A 14269-nucleotide genomic window follows, 5' to 3' on the forward strand; every position below is an offset into this window, starting at 1 on the left:
CGAGGGTGCTAAAGGAGTTGGCGGATGTGACTGTAGAGCCATTGGCCATTATCTTTGAAAACTCATGGTGATTGGGGGAGGTCCCGGATGACTGGAAAAAGGCTAATGTAGTGCCCATCTTTAAAAAAGGGAAGGAGGATGATCTAGGGAACTACAGGCCAGTCAGCCTCACATCAGTCCCTGGAAAAATCATGGAGCAGGTCCTCAAGGAATCAATTCTAAAGCACTTAGAAGAGAGGAAAGTGATCAGGAACAGTCAGCATGGATTCACCAAGGGCAAGTCATACCTGACTAACCTAATTGCCTTCTATGATGAGATAACTGGCTCTGTGGATGAGGGGAAAGCAGTGGGTGTGTTATTCTTTGACTTTAGCAAAGGTTTTAATACAGTCTTCCACAATATTCTTGCTAGCAAGTTAAAGAAGTATGGGCTGGATGAATGGACTATAAGGTGGACAGAAAGCTGGCTAGATCATTGGGCTCACCGGGTAGTGATCAATGTCTCCATGTCTAGTTGGCAGCCAGTATCAAGTGGTGTGCCCCAAGGGTTGGTCCTGGGGCCGGTTTTATTCAATATCTTCATTAATGATCTGGAGGATGGCGAGGACTGCAGCATCAGCAAGTCTGCAGATGACACTAAACTGGGACGAGTGGTAGATACGCTGCAAGGTAGGGATAGGGTACAGAGGGACCTAGACAAATTAGAGGATTGAGCCAAAAGAAATCTGATGAGGTTCAACAAGGACAAGTGCAGAGTCCTGCACTTAGAATGGAAGAATCCTATGCACTGCTACAGACTAGGGACCGAATGGCTAGGCAGCAGTTCTGCAGAAAAGGACGTTGGGGTTACAGTGGATGAGAAGCTGGATATGAGTCAACAGTGTGCCGTTGTTGCCAAGAAGGCTAACAGCATTTTAGGCTGTGTAAGTAGGGGCATTACCAGCAGATCAAGGGACGTGATCATTCCCCTCTATTTGACATTGGTGAGGCCTCATCTGGAGTACTGTGTCCAGTTTTGGGCCCCACGCTACAAGAAGGATGTGGAAAAATTGGAAAGAGTCCAGCAGCAGGCAACAAAAATGATTAGGGGGCTGGAGCACATGATCTACGAGGAGAGGCTGAGGGAACTCAGATTGTTTAGTCTGCAGAAGAGAAGAATGTGGGGGAATTTGATAGCTGCTTTCAACTACCTAAAAGGGGGTTCCAAAGAGGATGTATCTAGACTGTTCTCAGTGGTAGCAGATGACAGAACAAGGAGTAATGGTATCAACTTGCAGTGCAGGAGGTTTAGGTTGGATATTAGGAAAACTTTTTTCACTAGGAAGGTGGTGAAACACTGGAATGGGTTACCTAGGGAGGTGGTGGAATCTCCTTCCTTAGAGGTTTTTAAGGTCAGGCTTGACAAAGCTCTGGCTGGGATAATTTAGTTGGGGACTGGTCCTGCTCTGAGCAGGGGGTTGGACTAGATGTCCTCCTGAGGTCCCTTTCAGCTCTGATATTCTATGAATAAGAACAAGATACATTCATGGAAGATAGGTCCATCAATGACAATCAGCCAGAATGGGCAGGAATGGTGTCCCTAGTCTGAGTTTGCCAGAAGCTGAGAATGGGCGACAGGGGATGGATCACTTGATGACTACCTGTTCTGTTCATTCCCTCTGGGGCATCTGGCATTGGCCACTGTTGGAAGACAGTATACTGGGCTAGATGGACCTCTGGTTTGACCCACTATGGCCATTCTTATGATCGAGCTCTATAAAATCATGACTGGTGTGGAGAAAGTGAATAAGGAAGTGTTATTTACCCCTTCACATAACACATGAACCAGCGTCACCCAATTAAATTCATAGGTCACAAGTTTAAAACAAGCATAAGGAAGTACTTCTTCACACAACACACAGTCAACCAACCTGTGGATCTCGTTGCCAGGGGAATGTTGTGAAGGCCGAAGATATAACACTATTAAAAAAAAGGAGATAAATTAATGGACGATGGATAGGTCCTTCAGTTGGCAGGGACACTACCCCATGTTCCAGGTGTCTCTAAGCCCCTCATTGCTAGATGTCGGGACTGGATGAGAGTGGACGGCCTGTTCTGTTCATTTGCTCGGAAGCCTCTGGCACTGGCTGCTAACAGAAATGGAGTACTGGGCTAGATGGACCATTGCCCTGACCCCACACAACCGTGTCTTCGGCACTGGTGCATCGCACCACTGGTGTTATCATGACACGCACACACTTCCCGGACCGGGAGACTGCACCACCCCGGCAGCAGGAGGGAGGCACTGGGGAGACCGGACCAGCTTTACTGGGGATGAAGCCGCAGGGCGATGGTACAGCCGGTTCCCGGCTCGGAGCACCGCTCTGTGGAGCCGGGCGCGCTCGCACACCCCGGGCAGGGCGGGGAGCTCGGCAGGGAGCGCCCCGAGCTGTGTCAGCCCATGAGGAGCGAGCTCTGTGGGTGACGCTATGGGAACGGGGAGGGCCCCCCCGTCGCCCTGGGGCCCGCCCGAATCCCCGCGCCCAGGCCCAGCCCCCACGAGGCGTCGGCGACCGCGACTGCGGCGCTTGAGGGCGGGCCGAGGAGATTGACGTACATACTGTGGGGGGGAGGGGTGGCTTCGACACGCGCCAACGCTAAAGTTCATCGCGAGACCAGATCTCTTACGACATGACGCTAGACGTTAGTGTATCGGTTCCCTGGCAACGGGCTGATGCTATGGGCCTGAAGCGTCTGCTGCTCCCGCTCCTGCTATTGCTGCAGCCGCGGTGGGGGGCTGGGACCCCAAGCCCGACCGCGGGGGGCAGCCCCGGCCCCCCCAGCCCGACCGCGGGGATCGGCTCCGGCAGCCCCGGCCCCCCCAGCCCGACCGCGGGGATCGGCTCCGGCAGCCCCGGCCCCCCCACCGCGACCGCGGGGATCGGCCCCGGCCCCCCCACCCTGACCGCGGGGGGCAGCCCCGGGTCCCCCAGCCCGACCTCGGGGATCGGCCCCGGCAGCCCCGGCCCCCCCAGCCCGACCGTGGGGATCGGCCCCGGCCCTGCCACCGACCCTGGTAGCTTCGGCACGACTCCGGGGGGGAGTTCGGGCCCCGGAAGCCCCAGCCCAGAGGGAGGCAGCTTCGCGGAGCCGGAGGCCAGCACGACTCCAGTCGTCCAGGGAGACTCATCCGCTCCCGAAGGTGAGGAGGCGCCCATAGTCCCTTCTCGCTCATCCCCTGCAGGGCATTGCCCAGGCCCAGGCCGCCCTCCCACCCCCCCACGGCCCAGCCTGTTTCCTCCCTAGGGTGACCAGTCAGCAAATGTGAAAAATCAGGACAGGGGGTGAGGGGTAATAGGAGCCTATATAAGAAAAAGACCCCAAAATCGGGAGTGTCCCTATAAAATCGGGACATTTGGTCACCTTACTGCTCCCTGCCCCATGCCCTGCAAGGCAGTGCCCAGGGTCCCCTGTGACCTGTCACTGATCTGGACCCAGCCTGTCTCTCCACCCATTCCCAGCAGTACAGTGCTCAGGGTCCCCTATCACCCTGACCTGGGCTGTCTCCTGACGTTTCCCTGGAGTACAGTGCCTGGGGTTCCCTCTCTGCTGACACAGCCTCTCTTCCCCTCCCCCTCCCCTGCAGGATAGTCCTTGGGTTCCCCTGCTTGACTTGGCTTGTCACTCCCCCTCATCCCCTTCAGGGCGATACCCAGGGTCCTTTTCCATATCAGCCTGTCTCTCTTGAATCTCCCACTGGCTGGTCTCCCTCACCTACCCCTTACAGGGCGGTCCTGAGGGTACCCTCTCCCCCAAACCAGCTTTCCTCCCACATCACCTAGATGACAGTGTCTGGGGTCATCTCTCCCCTTGATCTGGTGTCTCTTTCTCTTTTCTTAGCCTGTTTGCCCACCTGTATCTGCAACCTGCATTCTGGATCCTGTGATATAAACTGCTGCTGTGATACTGACTGTAACCTTGGCTGTGATCTGGGGGACTCAAGGGCTGTCTTCTCCTTCTGTCTTCCAGGCAGCACCAGGTAAGGTGTGTGGGCCCAGCTTCCTGATGCTCTTCAGTGCTGCATACAGAAACCCTTGCAAAGCAGTGGTGAAAGGCCCAGGGCAGTGCTGATGCCAGACTGCTGTAATGCATTTTTGCCCCTTTTCAACCCAAGCAGCTAGTCAAAGTCTGGGGCCCGGGAGTAGAAATTGGTGATAGGCAGGTATATCTTTGATGCAGTTTTGTTTATTACAAATGTATCCCACACACCTCCTAGGTGTGGTGTTCTGTCCCATCTAATGGCACCGAGACCACTTAGAGATTAATGAGTCTGATCAACAGCCTTAGCTAAGGGCCATGGGGCTTTTAGCTCATGCAGTAGAGGCTCGTGCATTTAGCGTCCCAGGTTCAATCCCGCCTGCTGACGAACAGGGTCTGTTGGTGTTACACAAAGAATGTACAAAGTTCTGTGTCTCTGAATGCAGAGAGAATCAAATAGCAGGAAATGGCTTTTTTTCCCTACAGCACTAAGAGCATTCTCTTCTAGGTTTCCTACTGGGTCAGCCACCATGCTTTCAGCTGCACCTTGAGGCTGTGTCGCTCTCTCAGGCTTTGTCTACACATGCACTTTTGTCGGCAAAACTTTTGTTGGTCGGGGGTGTGAAAAAAACCACACCCCGACTGATATAAGTTTCACTGACAAAAGTGCCGGTGTTGACTGCGCTATGTCAGTGGGATAGCCTCTTCTGCTGACGTAGCTACCACTGCTCGTTTGGGGTGGGGGGGGGGGGTTAATTGTGCTGGCTGAAGAGCTTTCTCCCACCAGCATAGAGCAGCTACACAAAATACCTTACAGTGGCGCAACTGCAGTGATACAGCTGTGCTACTGTAAGGTCAGTAGTGTAGACATAGCCCCAGTTGGTTCTGGTCTGGTCTCAGTTTCTGTGTATTCTCTCCCCTTCCCTGCCCCCCCCCCCAAAAAACCAACAACAAAAAACCCCAATATTCAGCCAAAAGCTCTTGGGAAGGTTCACATACACCTTTTGTCTTGGGTGGGGTTTATGCTTACAGTTACATTAATTGAAGGGTGAATTCACAATCTCAAGGGTTTGTTTTTTCTTTAATTCCACTCATAACAAGCCGCCTCCTTCTATCTCCCAGGCAGCAGTAGCTGAGGTGTGAGGGACTGACTGCCTGATACACTTCCATGTTGCATGCAGACATCTTGGCTAAGCAATGGCTAAGGGACCATGATAATGCTGATGCCTGACTGAAGTAACTAACATACATATGTGCAAGGCGATTGCAGTAACACTTTGAATCATAAAATCCTAGAAGATTAGGGTTGGAAGAGACCTCAGGAGGTCATCAAGTCCAACCCCCTGCTCTAAGCAGGACCAAACCCAACTAAATCATCCCAGCCAGGGCTTTGTCAAGCTGGGCCTTAAAAACCTCTAAGGATGGAGATTCCACCAACTCCCTAGGTAACCCATTCCAGTGCTTCACTACTCTTCTAGTGAGTTTTTCCTAATATCCAACCTAGACCTCCCCCACTGCAACTTGAGATCATTGCTCCTTGTTCTCTTATCTGCCACCACTGAGAACAGCCAAGCTCCATCCTCTTTGGAACCCCCTTCAGGTAGTTGAAGGCTGCGATCAACCCCCCCACCACTCTTCTCTTCTGCAGACTAAATAAGCCCAGTTCCCTGAGCCTCTCCTCCCAGCCCCCTAATCATTTTCATTGCCCTCTGCTGGACTCTCTCCAATTTATCCACATCTTTTCTGTAGTAGGGGGGCCCAGAACTGGCCAAAATACTCCAGATGTGGCCTCACCAGTGCCGAATAGATGGGAATAATCTCTTCCTTTGATCTGCTGGCAATCCTCCTACTTATACAGCCCAATATGCTGTTAGTCTGCTTGGCAATAAGGCACACTGTTGACTCATATCCAACTTCTCATCCACTGTAATCCCCAGGTCCTTTTCGCAGGACTGCCGCTTAGCCAGTCAGTCCCCAGCCTGTAGCGGGGCATGGGATTCATCTGTCTTAAGTGCAGGACTCTGCACTTGTCCTTGTTGAACCTCATCAGATTTCTTTTGGCCCAATCCTCCTATTTGTCTAGGTCACTCTGGACCCTGTCCCTACCCTCCAGTGTATCTACCTTTCCCCCCAGCTTAGTGTCATCCATGAACTTGCTGAGGGTGCAATCTATTCTATCATCCAGATCATTAATGAAGATGTTGAACAAAACCAGCCCCAGGACCAACCCCTGGAGCACGCCTCTTGATACTGGCTGCCAACTAGACATTGAGCTGTTGATCACTATCCGTTGAGCCCAACGATCTAGCCAGCTTTCTATCCACCTTATAGTCCATTCATCTAATCCATATTTTTTTAGCTTGCTGGCAAGAATACTGTGGGAGACTGTGTCAAAAGCTTTGCTAAAGTCAAGGTATATCATGTCCACTGCTTTCCCCGTCATAGAAGGCAATCAATTTGGTCAGGCATGACTTGCCCTTGGTGAATCCGTGTTGACTGTTCCTGATCACCTTCCTCTCCTCCAAATGCTTCAAAATGGATTCCTTGAGAACCTGCTCCATGATTTTTCTCAGGACTGAGGTGAGGCTGTCCAGTCTGTAGTTCCCTGGATTCTCCTTCTTCCTTTTTTAAAGATGGGCACTATATTTGCCTTTTTCCAGTCATCTGGGACTTCCCCTGATCGCCGCAAGTTTTCAAAGATAATGGCCAATGGCTCTGCAATCACATCAGCCATCTCCCTCAGCACCCTCGGATGCACTGCATCTGGCCCCATGGACTGGTGCATGTCCAGTTTTTTCTTTGCGTTCTCACTGTCTGAACACTTCCAATAGAAACTAAAATCCAGCACAGTTATTTCAATATCACTTGGTGTTTGTGTGATCTTTCTCCTGATGTTCAAATGCCTGAGGTCAATTAAATGATTATGAGGGAGGAGCTGGGGATGTTTGGCCAGGGTTCATACATTGTCATGACAGTTTTGCAAGGCTGGACGTGATGACTTTATAATTAGGGATGGCAACTGAGAGGCAGGGGATAGGGAGACAGATTGGAGAGAAGGGGGTGGAGGTTGGGCTGGGCTGGACTGTTCTAGAAAGGGGGAGATTTGGGAGAAGGCTCATACTCCTGCGATTATGAGATTGTGGACAGGACAGAGGAGATCCATGCTGGCCCTATATTGCATTGTATGAAGAATCCTAAAGTGCCTCGCAAATATACAGATCACTTCTCACCCACAGCTCCTTCTAGGGTGAGACACAATAACTGTTTAATAATGCAAAACAACTTGTGTTAGGAAATTAAGAAGAATTCGGTATCCAGTTGGTTGGGGCGTGGAGGGACATGGAATGTAAGTGTATCCTTAGCGTTATCTCTCTCTCTCTTCTGTTTTTTGTGCAGAATTGTGAGTCAAGTGTGCGTGGAGAAGTCTCTTATTTTCAGAAATAACACCCCTCATCACACTGAAGTAGTCACTGACCCCAGCGGATCTGAGTCTCTGTTCTGTGTGCAGCTAAGTGATTGTAAGTAGTCTTACCCTCCGCACACTGAATTCCCAAGTTCTCCCTGATCAGGGAATCTGTTCTGTAATATCTTGTGAATATGAGGGGTGAACAGTCAGCTGTTCCACAGCACTTGCCAGCATCACTACAGGCCAAGGGTGAGAGAAGGAGTTATGCACCTTTGAGCTGAAGCTGGCCAAGAAATCTACAAGATTGCCACAAGGTATTATTGAGGCAAGAGCTCAGTGAGATTTAAAAAGTTAAGACATCTATGAGAATAATTATAACATTCACAAGGATAGTAAAGAAGATAAGAATGCTAAAAGGGGTATAAACCCTTTGGCTTCATGGCATAAATCTTGAGTTAGAAAACAGCTGCCCCAGAGGCATGTTACTCCATAATGGGCCATTATGTGTTTTCTTACATCTTCCTCTGAAGCATTTGGCAATGACCATTGTCAGAGACTGAGACCCGACTAGATCAGACTATTTGCTCATGTAATCTGAAAATTTCTGTATTATGCTACTGTGCCTGCCCCTGACTCTCCCTACTAGTTTGTATTTAAGTTCACTTGCATCCGAAGAAGTGGGTATTCACCCACGAAAGCTCATGTTGCAAAACGTCTCTTAGTCTATAAGGTGCCACAGGATTCTTTGCTGCTTTTACAGAACCAGACTAACACGGCTACCCCTCTGATATTTAAGTTCACATTTCCTTAATGTATAATATGTTTTTCATTCACTTGTTGCTCTTTCAAGGATCCAGTCAAATATACAGATTCATATGGCCTACACTCATCTGGCTAAAAAAACAAAAATGTTTTACTTACTTGCTATGGGCCTGAGCCAAAGTGCTTTGAAGTCAGTATATCACATTATATAATATATATACCAATGTAACAATTTCTCTTTCAAAAAGCCTGCAGAGGTTTATCAGCCATGTGGTATTACTTCTTCTGGATCAGGGGTGGCCAACCTGAGCCTGAGAAGGAGCCAGAATTTACCAATGTGCATTGCCAAAGAGCCACAGTAACACATCAGCAGCCCCGTCAGCTCCCCGCTCCGCCACCAGCGTCCCCCACCCACCAGCAGCACCACTGATCAGCACCTAACCCTCCAAGCCTGTGCCTCCTGCCCGCTGCGATCAGCTGTTTTGTGGTGTGCAGGAGGCTCGGGGTGCAGGGTGAGGGAGGAAGAGTAAGGGTGTGGCAGACTCAGGGGAAGGGTCGGGGGAAGGAGTGGAGTGGAGCCGGGGCCTGGGGCAAAGCCAGGGGTTGAGCAGTGAGCGCCCTGTAGCACAGTGAAAAGTTGGCGCCTGCAGCTCCAGCTCCGGAGTCAGTGCCTGTGCAAGGAGACACATATTCATCCTGTGACGAGGTGCATGTGGCTCCAGAGCCACAGGCTGGCCACCCCTGTTCTGGATCATGGTGATGACATTAAAAACTTATATAAAACAGGGAATAAACCCATCTACAGGTCTAGTTTATTTTTTTTTCACCTCATGGATTCTAAAACATGCTTCTCCTGTACTGTAATTCCTCACTTAACGTCGTCCCGGTTAACGTTGCTTCATTGTTACGTCGCTGATCTATTAGAGAACATACTTATTTAAATTTTCGCAATGTTTGGGTATCACATTGTTTGGCCCTCGGAGCTTGGAACCAAGGTGGGCTGGCAGCCCACCTATCAGCACCCCTCCACCCCCCCAACCCCTCCCACCCTCCAGCGGCACCATGGATCAACAACTCCCCCCTCCCTCCCTGCACTTCCTGCCTGCAGCAATCATATGTTTTGCGGCATTCAGGAGGCTCTGGGGGGAGGGAGGAGGAGCAAGGATGTGGTGTACTAGGTGATGTATTAGCTGAAGCAGCCCCCTGCTTCTTCAATTCATATTTCAGCTCACCAAAAGGTAAGGCCAAAATTTTCAGGGTGTTTTTTAATATTTAATATTGTGCATCTTAATATGGGCACCTAACTGGCTCTGTGGATATGGGGAAAGCAGTGGATGTGATATATCTTGACTTTAGCAAAGCTTTTGATACGGTCTTCCACGGTCTTCTTGCCATCAAGCTAAAAAAAATATGGATTGGATAAATGGACTATAAGGTGGATAGAAAGCTAGCTAGATTGTTGGGCTCAATGGGTAGTGATCAACAGCTCGATGTTTAGTTGGCAGCCGGAATCAAGCAGAGTACCTCAGGGGTTGGTCCTGCAGGTGATTTTGTTTAACATCTTCATTAATTATCTGGATTGCACCCTCAGCAAGTTCGCTGATGACACTAAGCTGTGGGGAGAGGTAGATACACTGGAGGGTAGGGATAGTGTCCAGAGTGACCAAGACAAATTGGAGGATTGGGCCAAAAGAAATCTGATGAGGTTTGACAAGGACAAGTGCAGCGTCTTGCACTTAGGATGAAAGAATCCCATGCCCCTACAGGCTGGGGACCGACTGTCTAAGTGGCAGTTCTGCAGAAAAGGACCTGGGGATTACAGTGGATGAGAAGTTGGATATGAGTCAGCAGTGTGCCTTTGTTGCCAAGAAGGCTAACGGCATATTGGGCTGTATTAGTAGGAGCATTGCCAGCAGATCAAGGGAGTGATTATTCCCCTCTATTCGGCGCTGGTGAGGCCACATCTGGAGTATTGCATTCAGTTTTGGGACCCCACTACAGAAAGGATGTGGATAAATTGGAGAGAGTCCAGCGGAGGGCAACAAAAATTATCAGGGGGCTGGGGCACATGACTTACGAGGAGAGTCTGAGGGAACTGGGCTTCTTTAGTCTGCAGAAGAGAAGAGGGAGGGTGGGATTTGATCGCAGCCTTCAACTACCTGAAGTGGGGTTCCAAAGAGGATGGAGCTCAGTTGTTCTCAGTGGTGTCAGATGACAGAACAAGAAGCAATGGTCTCAAGTTGCAGTGGAGGAGGTCTAGGTTGGATATTAGGAAATACTATTTCACTAGGAGGGTGGTGAAGCACTGGAATGGGTTTCCTAGGGAAGTGGTGGAATCTCCATCCTTAGAGGTTTTTAAGGCCCAGCTTGACAAAGCCCTGGCTCAGATGATTTAGTTGGTGTTGGTCCTGCTTTGAGCAGGGGGTTGAACTAGATGATCTCTTGAGGTCTCTTCCAACCCTAATTTTCTATGATCTTGGGATGCCTGGGGCCAGATTTAAAAAAACAAAACAAAATATTCATCTCCCATTTAATGGAGGTGTAGGCACTCAGCACTTCTGAAAATCAGACCATCGATGTCTTAAGTTGGGTATTGAGAAACAGAGGCACCCAGGATCAGACTGATTTGGAAAATTTTGTCCGGAGGCACTTGCTCAAGATCAGACAAAGTCTGTGGCAGAGACAAGAACAGAGCTTAGATTTCCTTATTCCCTGTTTTGTGCCTTAACTTCAAGACCTTCTTCCTTCCCCTTGGAATAGTCTCTTCTCTTCCTTCTTGAGAAAATGGTGTTTTGTGGCTTTTTATCATCAAAAGGAAACAGATTTCCAAAATCCTTGCATGTCATACAGCCTTTTGCTGAACCCAGGCTGCAGTGATGATGGCTGAAACAGGAATAGTTCCACCATACAAGGATGTAGTGACCCAAGCAGAGAATGCCACTGAGGGGAATGGGGGGAACCCGGGCTCGCCCTCTATTCTGGGTTCCAGCCCAGGGCCCTGTGGATTGCAGCTGTCTCTAGTGTCTCCTGTAACAGCTGCGTGACAGCTACAACTCCCTGGGCTACTTCCCCATGGCCTCCTCCCAACACCTTCTTTATCCTCACCACAGGACCTTCCTCCTGATGTCTGATAACGCTTGTACTTCACAGTTCTCCAGCAGTACTCCTACTCACTCTCAGCTTTTTGTGCCTCTTACTCTCAGCTCCTCACATGCGCCCCTCACTAACTGAAGTGAGGTCCTTTTAACCCAGGTGCCCTGATTAGCCTGCTTGTCTTAATTGATTCTAGCAGCTTCTTAATTGGCTCCAGGTGTCCTAATTAGCCTGTCTGCCTTAATTTGTTCCAGCAAGTTCCTGATTGTTCTGGAACTGCCTCTGTTACCTTGCCCAGGGAAAAGGGACCTGCTTAACCTGGGTCTAATATATCTGCCTTCTATCACTCCTGTAGCCATCTGGCCCGACCCTGTCACACTATCTATCCCTTTCTTAATGATTCCCAACATTCTGTTAGCTTTTTTGACTGCTGCTGCACATTGACTGGATGTTTTCAGAGAACTATTCACAATGACTCCAAGATCTCTTTCTTGAGTGGATAAACTAAATACATTGAGCTTTGTAAGGTTCTCACCTATAAGGCATGTTTCCCAAACCTCTAGTCTCTAAGGTGCCACAAGTACTCCTGTTCCTTTTTCCCAAACCTCAGTGCATTCTTGTGCTCTTTTCTGAGTCATTTCCATTTTTTCAATATCCTTTTAGAAGAGTGGACAGTAGAACTGGACATAATATTTCTGTAATGGTCTCACTAATGCTGTTTTCAGGGTCGTTACCATCTCCTTACCCCAACTTGATATTCCCTTGCTGATGCATCCAAGGACTATGTTAGCCCTAAAAGAGTACATCTACACTTAAAAAAAAAAAAAAAAGCCCAATGGCAGTAAGTCTTAGAGCTTAGGTCAGTTGGCTTGGGTTGCTGGCGTTCGCGCTACAGGATAGCAGTATAGATGTTTTGGGCAAGGCCAGGTCTCAGAGCCTTCTCTCCAGCCTGAGTGGGAAAGTATACACTGCTATTTTTAGCCCTGTAATGCGGGACCATGAGCCCAAGTCTGTTCACCTGGGCTCTGGCACTCACTGCTGCAGGTCATTTTTTGTAGCATAGACATACCCTTAGGTCCATCAATGGCTATTAGCCAGGCTGGGCTGGGCTGGTGTCCCTAGTCGCTGTTTACTAGAAACTGGGAATGGGTGATGGGATGAATCATTTGATGATTACCCGTTCTGTTCATTCCCTCTGGGGCACCTGGCATTCGCCACTGTCGGCAGACAGGATACTGGGCTAGATGGACCTTTGGTCTGACCCAGTATGACTGTTCTTATGTTCTACAGGGTCACACTGGGAGCTCATGTTCAGCTACTTATCTATCATGACCTGTAAATCCTTCTCAGTGTCACTTCATTCAAAGACACAGGCCCCCATCTTGTAAGTTTGACCTACATTTAGTGTTCCTAGATGCATGACCTTGGATTCAGCACTATTAAAATGCACGTTGTTCAAATGAACCCACTTTACCAAACTCTCCAGATCGGTCTATATAACTGATTTAGCCCCTTTATTTGCCATTCTGCAACTGTATGCCCTCTGGAAGTTTTGCTAGTTGCAATTTTATATCTGTTCCAGATAATTTATAAAGTTATTGAATAGCATTGCGCTGAGAAGAGATCCCTGTGAGACCTCACTAGAAAGCCCCTTCACCCCCGCTCCCCAATGACTATTCCTCTGTCAAGGGATAAGTTTCTCCAGCATGCCTCTTTGTGGCTCTACTGGTGCACTCCATACCCCTTTCAGTTCTTTCATTCAATTACCAGGCTTAGCTTGGTTCAGAAACATCCATACCCTTCGTAGAGTCTGATTTATTAAATTTTCTACAGAGGGCGACTGACTTTGTTAGTAGCCCCCCAGATCACCCTACTCCCAGTAAGAGTCCTGGTCACCTCTTTGTGCCAGTTCAGGAGAGCACCCCCCTTCCCTGAGTTGGAGTTGTGCTTCAAACAGTCATTCTCTCTCTCCTTATCGCAGGATCCTCGATCCTCCTATCTCTCTTCTTATACCAGGCTATACATCAATGACATATTTTGTAAATTGCATACTTGATTGTTTGTCCACACTTTTTGGTTCTTTATGTAATTTACTTGAGGCCAAATAACAAATATCAGTCAGGTTTATTGCTAAAAATTAATAATATAATCTAGGAAAAAGATTCAACATGATATCCGTTTCTGGAAGGCTATATTGTTCAGCATTTTAAAATTAATCTTACGCAGAAGATGTGCTTCCAAATTTCACATTTCCGCTGGTAGTATTCATAGGATGATTTTATAAGTTACAAAACTCCTTACACATCACTAAAATCTAGTTTGTACCAGTTCCTTAACTTGTTCTGTACCTTCCTTATCTTTGTTTTGGATACTAGCATTCCAGGTATTGGTCTTTGAAGGTAATGTACCTCTCTCCCCAGCCTGTATTAGGGCAGAACATTAATGTATTTTGCCTTTGACAGGATTTCCATTTCCTAATGCCAAAGCTGACTTCAACTTTGCAAAGTGCTATACGTAAATGAACAGGATTATGAAAAGACATAGGCCAATTCAGGCCATGTAAGTGCTAGAAATATAATACAATACAATATAATGGAATGTTTATATTGTGTGCTTAATACATATTAATATATGTGGTGTGTATTAAGCACACAATATAAACATTCTCCCAGCTCATTCTCAGTTGGTTGGGAGGAGAGAGGAGCCTTGCCCTTCCCTCTCTGCATGGCTCCTGGCCCTAGGCCCTTAAAGGATATAATTACAGGATTTCCTTCCAAGAACTGCTCATTCCCAGGACTATTTCCTCTCCACATCCCCATTTGGTCCTTCTATTGGACCTTTCAAACCCTTGAAGGGCCATGCCACGTGGTCGGGTGCGCTGACGACTACTACTGAGCTACTGCCTTTAAGGGGTAGACTACCCTGTCACATCCTCACTTATAATTACTTAGGGATTTATCATTTAATCAGTTTTAAATTAACTTAATATGG

At 48.5% G+C, this 14269-nt stretch overlaps 2 protein-coding genes across 13 annotated transcripts in view; one reads left to right on the forward strand and one right to left on the reverse strand.

The window, feature by feature from the left end:
* The window catches only part of ENTPD1 (ectonucleoside triphosphate diphosphohydrolase 1), a 106874-nt gene extending 103765 nt beyond the window's left edge, over window positions 1-3109 (reverse strand). For 6 of the 9 annotated variants that reach the window (XM_045023044.1, XM_045023041.1, XM_045023038.1 and 3 more), the window contains exon 1: window positions 1911-2371. The gene's annotated coding sequence lies outside the window, so the exon portion shown is untranslated. Of the gene's footprint in view, window positions 1-1910; window positions 2571-3051 lie in introns of those variants that run through there. The other 3 variants (XM_045023043.1, XM_045023036.1, XM_045023040.1) reach the window with 3 other exon arrangements.
* The window catches only part of TCTN3 (tectonic family member 3), a 77342-nt gene continuing 65706 nt past the window's right edge, over window positions 2634-14269 (forward strand). Inside the window, exons 1-3 of one of the 4 annotated variants that reach the window (XM_045023032.1) lie at window positions 2634-3181; window positions 3880-4018; window positions 7414-7535. In XM_045023032.1, coding sequence (XP_044878967.1) covers window positions 2671-3181; window positions 3880-4018; window positions 7414-7535 — 772 coding nt within the window. In that variant the 5' untranslated portion in view covers window positions 2634-2670. The remainder of the gene's footprint in view (window positions 3182-3879; window positions 4019-7413; window positions 7536-14269) is intronic. The other 3 variants (XM_045023033.1, XM_045023034.1, XM_045023035.1) reach the window with 3 other exon arrangements.

Source organism: Mauremys mutica, chromosome 7 (assembly GCF_020497125.1).
Source record: "Mauremys mutica isolate MM-2020 ecotype Southern chromosome 7, ASM2049712v1, whole genome shotgun sequence".
Taxonomy (NCBI): Eukaryota; Metazoa; Chordata; order Testudines; family Geoemydidae; genus Mauremys; species Mauremys mutica.